Genomic DNA, 9,902 nt, shown 5'->3' with positions numbered 1-9,902 from the left:
GCGGTCACTTTAAGAATATTTGGGCACCCCGGAAGTGCTGATGCCAAGTTTTTCCTCAGAGGAAAAGCAACAGCATTGATTCTGTCAACGCTTGCTGCTGCTTCACATTCTAAGCCTTTGTCTTTTCCTACTTACTCGGTGGTCTAAAGTGAACGATGGTCAAGTACGAAGAAGTAAACGTGCGTGGCTACGATGAATTCAACGACGCTGTGACCAAAAGGAAAGGAAAGGACATTTTTGTGTATTTCTCCGGTGATAAAGACGCCCAGGGAAAAAGCTGGTGTCCAGACTGTGTGAAAGGTAATTCTTTTTTTTTTCTTTTTCTTTTTTTGAACAGGTTATGTGACATATCTGGTCATGTACTGTGACCGAAAGAGAATAAAAACGTTTTAATTAATTTTGTTTTGCTTTAAAAGCAATTAATACTGAACTAATCGATTTGTTTTTTTTAAATCAAGCCATTTTTTTTTAACTGTCACTTCTTCGTCCTCAGCTGAGCCAGTCGTAAGAGGAGAAATGCCCCACCTTCCTGAGGGTTCTGTCTTCATCTACTGTCAAGTTGGAGAGAGAGCCTAGTTCGTACTTTTCTCTTCTCTGTTTAATCATTTTCTGGTAAATGGAAATGGGTTAGGAAAATGTTGCTCAAGTCACTCTTGGCAAGGAACCCATTTATTGTGTTCTCTATCCTGTCGGAAAGATCTGGCAGCTCAGCTCAGTCGCTATTGATGTTATTGTTTATTGTAAATGATTTATATTTATTCAGGTTCAACTTAGCAAATTCATCAGTCAGATAAATTCCAACTGCACAATCTTTTGGACTTTTCACAAGTTGATGCTGCAACAAAACTTGTGTAATATGTGCTCTCAAACATAGACGAACATACAAAATTATGATTTGAGTTTACTTTCTGATTACCAGTCACTTTTACAAGATGTTTAAATTGAAATGAAGCATATTTTATCTTAATTTTTTGTAATCTTTCATTCAAAACATTTTAACTTTCCATTGATTTTTGTCTTGACCAGCCAATCAGCTCTAACTGCGTTGTATGGTGCACATATGCATCAACATCATTTATCTTTTTGCACGCTACAGTTGGAAGGACCCCAATAATGACTTCAAGAAGACACTGAAGCTGAGTGGAGTCCCCACTCTACTGAGATACGGCACTGTAAGAATAACCCAGTACACATTAAAACCTAATTTTAGTGCTGAATTGCATGATTTAGGGAGGAAGGATTCAGAACTGAAGTGTGTGTGTGTCATTGCTGCAAATAGAAATTCCTTCTTTCTCCGTGTATTTTTTTTAAAGCTCCTCTGCGGTCCTTTTCCAATCATACAGCCTCGATTCAAAAGTCATTTCCATGTCATGTTTCAGCCCCAGAAGTTGGTGGAGGAGGAATGCTTCAAGGCGGAGCTGGTGAGGATGATGTTCACCGAGGACTGAAGGATCCTGTACCTCTCACTTCCATCATTTTAATGAGTTATTCACTCTTGGTGTAAAATTTTATTTAGCCCAATTCAAATACTTACCTAATATAATACTGAATATTATTAAAGATGCAAATAGAAAAGATTGTTTCCGCTGTGATTCAAAGCAAATCAGCAGCTGTTTACTATCCCTCATCAGCAACAGCTGGAATATTTACATGATGGATGTAATTCATAGATTGTGCTGCTTTACATACACCAACTTCTGAATACATTTCATGAATCATGAAGAAACACCCTGATCGAAGGAATATCTTTTGGATTTTTTTTTTGTTTTTTTGTTATTGTGACCATTTTTATGCGGTTGTTGATGCCTTAAACCTTGATTAAAGTGAAACTTGCTGTTGAAGCTGTGTCACTTTTCCTGCTGTGAAAACCAAGTGGAGATCAAGACGAAGATGCCCTCGAATGGTTGGGAAAGGTGTCAGGGAAGGAAAATAACGTCAAGACATTATTCAAACAAAACAAATTGCAGAAGTAAATGATCAAATACTTAATATGAAAGTCTATACACTGACTAAATCCCAACCCTGCGGCATTATTTATTATTTATCTGTTTAGTACCATAATTAAAATGTAAATCTTGTATACACATACACAAACTGATGCCCGCACCAATAAGTCAATTCCGAATATGCACTTATTTTTATTTAAACACAAATGCACTGGTCAATTTTTTTTTATCCTGTAGGAAAAAATATAGAATGCTTTACCAAATATCTATAGCTAATACTTTTAAGTCATTTAGTTAGTCAGTTACATTTATCTAACCTATACAAGACAAATTTGTACAAATTAGAATACGTATACACCCACATAGCTGAAGACACACTCGTCTATGGAAGTACACACTGATACATTATCTACAAAAAGGGAAGTTAATAATCAGCTATGTAAATGTGGTTATTGTAGAGAGCCCTTCTCTATTCTTGTGAAAGTCAGTCTACCAATAACCAATAATGTACTAACTAAGTATAAATTATTAGAAGAATGTGTACTTTGTGACCAAAGCTAAAGCAGGAGGAAGCTGGATCATATGTAGGTGGGGGCATAGTGGCAGGGGGCTCGAGTCAGGGAAGACTGCAGAAATTTTGGAGGACATGAATCGATAGAGGAAGAGGGACCAAGGACATAGACACCAAAAAAAAGGCATAAAATGTTGGAAATAACAATGTAAATGACAAGGCAGGTGAGCTGGCAGCAGCACCAAGCTACATATTCAGTTTCAATAGTATCTGGGTCAACACACACACACACACACACACACACACACACACACACACACACACACACACACACACGGCACGGCAGGGACACAGCGTTATCTTTCGCATAAAGGCCAAATCATTAGGTTGCCGGCGCAACAAAACAATCACAGTAATTGTGTTTTGAACAGCGTTGAAGAGGCTATTCAGAAATACCTTTTTGTCATCGCTGAATCCAGGGAAATTAATTATGGAATGAGAACAGCCAGTTCAAGTCATTATCTCCCCATGTGTATGCCTGCTCTTCTGAGAGGACCTTTTCTTTTCTTTTTCTTTTTTATTTTGCAGGTTAAATATTCAAAATATGAAGGAAAGAAAACACACAAACAAAAGCATTGACTTGATATTGGTATACTGTATAGCACGAGTTAACCAAATGAGGAAACTAAATATAGAGAGACTGAGTAACTCACAACAGAACATGATTCTCTGCCTTTGCTGGTCTCATAATATAGCGTTTCATGCACAGTGTGCATTACGTCAGAATAAAAGAGGGAAAAAAACAGAACTGATAAAGTATTCTTTTAACTCTGGTGTCAGTTTCATGGAGAGCTGAAAACAATAAGAAATATAAATGTATGTAAGCCACTTCTGCCCCCCAAAAAAGGGAGAAAAAGCATGACAACAGGCTATAAATCATCCCAAAGTAGGCAATAATTTTGACATTGTAAGAGAATGAGGGTTGGGTGGCTATGACCAGAAGTGGGATTCAGGTCATTCTGATCTGTATTGATATTAAACTGATATTAAACATGTCAACCCACCACCCCACCAAAACAGGAGACATCTGGAGACATTGGGAATGGAGCCAAGTACACTACACACACACTCAGTGTGGAAACGCCACTCACATTTGGTCGTGGACAAATCAGAACTGAAACTGAGAAATGTCCTCTTCTTCTCTGGTATCTAATCTTACCTAGAAGTGTGGTAAACAGGAGGAAGCCGTCACATCACACAACACACACACACACACACACACACACACACACACACACACACACACACACACACACACACACACACACACACACACAGCCTGACTACAGTATAAAAAGGTACATCATGATTCTGTATCGTCTGAAGATATCTCTGACTGCATTGCTAGTCGGGCTCGTCTCTATGAATAAAGAGATTCCCCATCTGACACCTGAGACTCAGTCCTCTTATTCCTCTCATCCACCTTTTTCCACCACAACAACATCAAAATTGAAAACTAGGAGATCAGGAAATTGGGATCAATTCATTTAATTTAACAGATACTGTAGAAAGTCAATCATCATGAAAAAATATTCTACAATCGTTATGTGATATTATAAATCCTATAAATATTACTTCATATCTCTAAACTATGACACTTTATCCCATAATTGTGACTCAAGGGCTCATTATTATTATGATGAATATTATGATTATTTTCATCCTCTTTTTCTGGCAGAAAGAGTCTCACCACTGGCAGTATAACTTGTCAACTTGAGGAGAAACAAGGAGGTCAGTCCCCTCTCCATGTTTGCTTCACTGTTCCACTCGTCTGCAGCAGCCCAGGGGTCGAGGCTGCCGACCTCCAGGAGATGCTGAAGTCGTGAGGCTTCCAGGACTCCTCTTCATTACCTTGACCGTCCATATTGTATGACCTGGGTAAAGTTAAAAGGCCTCTGAGGATCTTTGCTCTACCGCCGCGGCAGCTGTGGAGAAGAGGCCGACTAATTTATTGACGAGGGAGCCATAATGGAGAGCGGCGCGGTAATAAGAGGTTCAGGATGACAAAGCTGTTGGGAAGGGCGCCAAAGAGCAGGCCATCTTCCTCATCCTTTGCCGGGCACGCTGCTGCTCTTGGCTTCAAAATACAAGAACGCCAACTATAAAACATGGCCTTGACTTACCGGGAAATCCACTAAATTCTTAACTATATTTTTTCAAAAAGATTTTATTTTACTTTAATAAAAATCAATTGCATTATGCAAAGAAATATATAATAGCTCAAGAGACTGAGAGATTATATAGGTCGAACCTGAACCTGCGCACGGGTTAATGTTCTGTGAACACGCCATTACAGTGAATAAAACTGTGAGGGACGGACTCTGTCAGTAGAACATAAGAACGGATTTGAGTTTTCAAATAAAGAATTAAGGACATGGTGACCCACCAGGACTCCACAGGTTTCACTGGGACACTATCAGCTGCAGCGTGCTGACTCAGCACTGGGCTTGAGAGGGCTGAGGAGAGGTTGGCCTGGAGCCTGGAACAAGGCACTGAGGACCAGGCAAGTATGCACAGAGGGATGGGTAGAGCAGCGGACAGACGGACAGACAGATAGACAGAGAAAATTCACGTCACGTTGAACTCTAGCTCCACCCACAGGAGACGCCAAGAAAAGTCAAACTGCAGTTACAGACGATGATCGTTCAGTGTTTGTACCTGCTGGCAGTCCCAGTCAAGAGGACCTGAGTCGTAAAAAGCCAAACGTCTCTTCACTTCCTGGTGTTCCCTCTGTCATACACAGAGAAATAAACATATAAACACACTTGGAGCCATGTTGGACGGACTGAAGAAGCCAGACACTGCATCAGGAAGCAGCACCAGACCAGAGCTGTCACTAGAATTAACAAAAGTGATGATTGGTGACCTTGCAGGTTCCTCAGCGTCCTTCCTGCTCTCACCTGCATTTCCTCCATGCGAAGCAGCATACTCTCCAGGGTGGGGAGCTGCCAACTCTGGGCCATGCCATCCAACTGTTTGTCTGACTCAGCAGCCCACGCTACCTCTGCATTGTCCTCCGGCACATCTTCCAGAAGGGCCTCACTCAGCTGGTCAGCCCTCTCTGCTGCCTGTGGAGAACAAGATTCAGCAGAACAATCCAGATAAGGACATAAAGTCTCTTCTCTCCCGTGAGTCAGCAGTACCAGTGAAATACAGACATCTCTTCCAACCTGCGCCTCATCCAGCAGGAGCTGATTTTTCTCTCTGAACTTCTGCTCAGCTCTCTCAGCCCACCGAGTTGTTGTGAAAACCTCAGACCTGTAAACGCAAACACACCCACATTGCAAGCTGTCACCCACCAAGTGATGTGGCTGAAACAGTCTAACTGTATTTCTACGGTACCTTAATCTTTGAATTTGTTGGGCCTCTTCTTGACTTAGCTGGTTGAGCTCCTCCAGTCTCTTTATTGTCATCTTTTCCACGCAGGCTTTTCTGTAACAAATGAGCAAAAACTGAAAGATGCAAAATTACAAGCTTCATGATCGTTCACATAATTTAAAATCTCATATTTTAAATGAGACAGACTAGATGGAAAATGTCATTGCAGTCATTTTCAGTTGATGTCAGAAACAGTCCATCAAGCAGAACAGTTACGAATCACACACAAAGAAACACATTGACTTTCTGACATACCGGATAAGCAGAAATTTGGTGTAAAGGTTTGTGTGGTGTCCTCACCTTAATGCTTCCTTCTGAGCGGGTTTACCCACAGAAATCAAGTCTGGCTCCTCAGCAAACCCACCAACCACTGTCTGCTTCATAGGACTTGGCGACAGTTGGAGAAATGGAAGCTCCGCTCTCGTTCTTTGAGGGGGTCTGTTTCGGTTAGGCTGCTTGAAACCTGCATCTTGCTCCTGATGGCCCTGATGAAAACAGGATAAACAACAAACCTTCAGATCTGGTCGGGTTTTTTTGCATTCGAGGTTGAATATTAGTATGGTAACATGCCACGCACTTGCCTTTTTATGCCCAGTTTTAAAAAAAGTCATAATTCAAACATAGAGCTTACAGTTCAGGTACGTACCTCTGATATTAGGTCAGCCTTACACTTCTGACAGTAGGTTGCTCTCTCCTTTCTGTAGGAGGCACCCGTCTGAGAACATCCCTGGAGATCTGGCAGCTTCTTCTGCTGGATGAGGTGCTCTAGAGCAGTCCTGAGCACCTCCTCTCTCCTCCTGGGTTGGGGAGAAGTTGTTCTGGGCTTCCGTATTGCTGTGTCACAGATAATGCTTTTGAGATCTGTTGGTTTGCACGGTGGTTGAACTGTTGAGGTGCTGGAACCCTCCTGTGCAGGACCCAATCTCTGAGAGGAATAAAGTCACAAAGAACTCCTAATAAATAATAAATTAAGACGCAAATGCACAGATATTTCATAGAACTACCGAAGGGCCTTACGTTTGAGGGGCCACTGGCTGCTTGTCATGAAAAAAACCTCTGTAAGCAAAGTAATTACTGATTTTGCTCCTCACCTCTAGTTTCTGCAGAATGCTGAGCACTGTCTGAGGCACAGATGAACCTTGGTCAACTTCTATCTTGGCCGAGCACAATGAGAGCTGGCGGATCAGAGGACCCTGCTCTTTGTAATGAAGCGGAAACGTGCCGTGGGACAGATCTGAAAGCTGGTGGAGAGCAACCTGCAAGGCCCTGAGTGTCCCACGGTGAGCAGCTGCCAGCCTGTTTATTACTGTGGACTGAAAGACGAACAAAAGTAAACCAGTTCCAGCGTTACGTTGCTATGATCAATATTATTGCCTATCTATCGATAAAGTACAGAGGATTAGGGGTCATACGTCATTTAAAAAACAAATTGAAATCTAAAGTTTATTCTTCAGGATTTATTACATTTATATATAAAACCCGTGATTAGGCTGACGTACCTTCTTGGTGTCCCGCATATTCTGGCTGTGTAGCTTGTCCATGTCTTGTTGTATTTCTTTTACCTACAACAGTTTAATCAAGCAGGGTTTTTTTTCCCGATAGATAGAGTTTTGGTTGTTTTGTTTTGTTTTTTAAAAGATCAATAAAGGTGATTTTCCATGAGCCCCAAACTTAAATACCTGTTGTTGGAGAGCATAGATGCTACGTGCCAAAGGGGCCGCCTGCTTCTGCCTGTGTATCTCTAACTTCTTGTGCTTGTCAAGCAGCAGTGGCTCCTCTGCTTTCCGTTGTGCTGCTGCATTTCCATTTCAAAAGATAGATTGTAAAATTGCATGAAGAGATCCCTGAATATGGCATTTGGTGCCAGTTGTGCTAACTTTTCAAGCTATGCTGTGGTTATAAAAACAAAATCCACAGTGACACACAAGTCTGCTGTAAGAAACTGTTTAGGTAGATTACCTCGCTTGGCTCGTTGTTCAACTCTCTGGCTATAGCTTTCCAGCTCATGTTGCAGTTCGTGCAATTCCTGGTTAAACGGAATCTGTTGGTCTGAGGTTTTCTTTGGTCGTGGAGGAGAGTCTCGGGTTGGGGGTGACTGGCCAGCAGAAGGTGCGGGACAAATCGGGTGATTCTGGTTCATGTGGTGTAACTGTTTGGCTTCAGGTTGTGTTGTATGCTCCTTCGAGCTGGAGACTGTTTTCCAACCCTGATTGTTTGCTTTTTTCTATAAAGGAATCAATAACTCATAGATTAGACTGAGTCAGATGGACTTATTCAGATTTGATTCAGCCATAAACTTTAAAAAAAATAATCTGTGAGGTATTCTTCTACACCAATTACCTCCATATTTGTATCAAGGAGGTAGAGTCCTGGGGGAGGTACAGCGAAGTGCCCCTGTCTCGCATCTCTCCTGGCCAGTTCCACTGCAGCTCCAAGCTTCTCCTCTGAGAGACAGTTGAATCTGAATGAGCCTCTGCTCTCCTCCGCATCCTCCCGTTCCTTTGACAGCTTCTCAATCACAACGGGAGCAGGTGGACCTCCACAGGTGGCACGGCCACGGATGACTTTGTTGAACAATACCTAAGATTATCATGAGTGTAGGATTTGATTTTGGACTGGACTGAATTCACCCACTGTACCTAATAGATAGGCAAATAAATGTGGATACTTGGTAGCACGGACAGCACTGGATGTTAGCTCATCATTTACCTTTCTTTGGGTCATAACTGCTCCATCGCTGTGACCTTTACCGGTTGAACATGAGGTCATTCATCCTCTTTAACTTTCCATGGGGCCAATCTGAAATGGCTGCAGTCATAACAGCAGGTTTGATATTGAGAATATTGAAAAGTAATTTGAAGTAATTCAAATCCAAATCACAATTGGGAATATATTGAGTTTGATCAGTAACGTCTGACTTCGCGACCGATCTTCCTGCACCACGACACAAAAAGGATATTTCAACCAAATGGCCTTGTTGGCACATCAGAAATAAAATATGCCACGAAAATACGTCCACTGTTTAGGAAAGCGGAACATTTCATGTGGCTTATTTTACCATTTCTGCAACTCAAGTACAAAGTATGACAACACTGAAGGCCACAGCACCTGATTTGATTCACCGGGGTTGAGATGTCTATGTGTTGCTAGAGGGAAAGGATCGAGGTTGTCTTTACGGCTCTCCACACAACGATGCACCAAAACGGCTGACATTGTGTGCTCATAAATTATGAGATCCAAGTCACCATTCTGACATCAAAGTCAGGTGTTTGATCGGTCAATTCTCTTGGATCTCAACAATTCCAAAGCCCCTTGACGATGATATAGAGTTCTTTGGCCTGCATGCTGTTCGCTGTTGGAGAGAAGGCAGAGCGACTGGCGGCTTTTGAGGTTTGAGGGGTTTGTGACGCCTAAAATCCTCAGACTATTATCCGACGACTCCTCCAGCTATCATCTGACTGTGATTTGGAGGTTTCCTCGCTTTAATTGGTTTAATTCTGACAGAGAAACCATCTCCCTCATCACCATCAGTGACATAAGAAGTCCTGGAAGTCTCTGGAAGAATCCAGTGGTCATCTCACGATGCTGTCCAGTCCTGTGTGTGTCTTATTTATCTTTCTTTTTTTTTTTTTCAATCATGTCTGGTTTTGATTTGGCATTTCCGGGTCACATGACATGCAAGCTCTTTGGGACTGTTGATTAAAAAGGAATAAGCCAACAGACTTTTTGTTAATATGGTCACCAAGCAGCAATTGGGGGCAGGGAGTGAGGTAACAACAACAACAACAACAACAACAACAACAACAACAACACATTTCGTGAAATATGAAGTAAAAGGAATACCTTTTTTTTTTCTTTATGGATTGTGGAACATTAATTACCCTTCATGTGGGGACTTAATACATTTCCTCCTCTGAACACTAGATGGCGATGTATCATCGTGAATAGATATCTGGAACCTCAACCTGATCTTTTGACATTTGAAGATTTATTTTAGAGTTCTTTAA

At 41.7% G+C, this 9,902-nt stretch overlaps 2 protein-coding genes across 3 annotated transcripts; one reads left to right on the top strand and one right to left on the bottom strand.

Moving 5' to 3' along the window:
• Window positions 1-33: 33 nt before the first annotated feature.
• txndc17 (thioredoxin domain containing 17) lies at window positions 34-1,841 on the top strand. The gene is made up of 4 exons (XM_086216629.1): window positions 34-300; window positions 494-575; window positions 1,097-1,172; window positions 1,380-1,841. The coding sequence occupies exons 1-4, from the start codon at window positions 156-158 to the stop codon at window positions 1,446-1,448; spliced, it is 372 nt and encodes a 123-aa protein (XP_086072755.1). The 5' UTR covers window positions 34-155; the 3' UTR covers window positions 1,449-1,841.
• Window positions 1,842-4,047: 2,206 nt separating this feature from the next.
• On the bottom strand, window positions 4,048-9,089 carry LOC147255016 (uncharacterized). Of its 2 annotated transcripts, XM_086215271.1 has the most exons (15): window positions 9,004-9,081; window positions 8,605-8,703; window positions 8,236-8,475; window positions 7,855-8,119; window positions 7,575-7,690; window positions 7,395-7,457; window positions 6,987-7,208; window positions 6,542-6,820; window positions 6,196-6,380; window positions 5,860-5,949; window positions 5,688-5,775; window positions 5,418-5,585; window positions 5,176-5,247; window positions 4,904-5,009; window positions 4,048-4,391 (listed from the first exon to the last, which is right to left on the bottom strand). In XM_086215271.1, the coding sequence occupies exons 2-14, from the start codon at window positions 8,662-8,664 to the stop codon at window positions 4,953-4,955; spliced, it is 1,905 nt and encodes a 634-aa protein (XP_086071397.1). In that variant the 5' UTR covers window positions 8,665-8,703; window positions 9,004-9,081; the 3' UTR covers window positions 4,048-4,391; window positions 4,904-4,952. The 2 variants fall into 2 exon arrangements, with proteins under 2 accessions (XP_086071397.1, XP_086071398.1); XM_086215272.1 differs by lacking the exon at window positions 8,605-8,703 and having other exon boundaries at window positions 8,236-8,339; window positions 9,004-9,089.
• Between the last annotated feature and the right edge of the window lie 813 nt (window positions 9,090-9,902).

The sequence above is a fragment of the Aulostomus chinensis genome, chromosome 10 (genome assembly GCF_037954235.1).
Source record: "Aulostomus chinensis isolate RoL2024-O1b breed Wild chromosome 10, RoL_Achi_v1.0, whole genome shotgun sequence".
NCBI lineage: Eukaryota > Metazoa > Chordata > Actinopteri > Syngnathiformes > Aulostomidae > Aulostomus > Aulostomus chinensis.
The sequence above is the reverse complement of the archived record's forward strand: the minus strand, read 5'-3'. Positions and strand labels throughout refer to the sequence as shown.

Excerpts from the sequence above, each read along its gene's own strand:
- txndc17 (XM_086216629.1), top strand. The coding sequence starts at position 156 with ATGGTCAAGTACGAAGAAGTAAACGTGCGTGGCTACGATGAATTCAAC. Across the intron at positions 301-493 it reads GTGTCCAGACTGTGTGAAAG|CTGAGCCAGTCGTAAGAGGA; the intron begins GTAATTCTTTTT and ends CTTCGTCCTCAG. Across the intron at positions 576-1,096 it reads CAAGTTGGAGAGAGAGCCTA|TTGGAAGGACCCCAATAATG; the intron begins GTTCGTACTTTT and ends TGCACGCTACAG.
- LOC147255016 (XM_086215271.1), bottom strand. The coding sequence starts at position 8,664 with ATGACCTCATGTTCAACCGGTAAAGGTCACAGCGATGGAGCAGTTATG. Across the intron at positions 5,776-5,859 it reads CAACAAATTCAAAGATTAAG|GTCTGAGGTTTTCACAACAA; the intron begins GTACCGTAGAAA and ends TTGCGTTTACAG. Across the intron at positions 5,010-5,175 it reads TTGACTGGGACTGCCAGCAG|TGCCTTGTTCCAGGCTCCAG; the intron begins GTACAAACACTG and ends CCTGGTCCTCAG.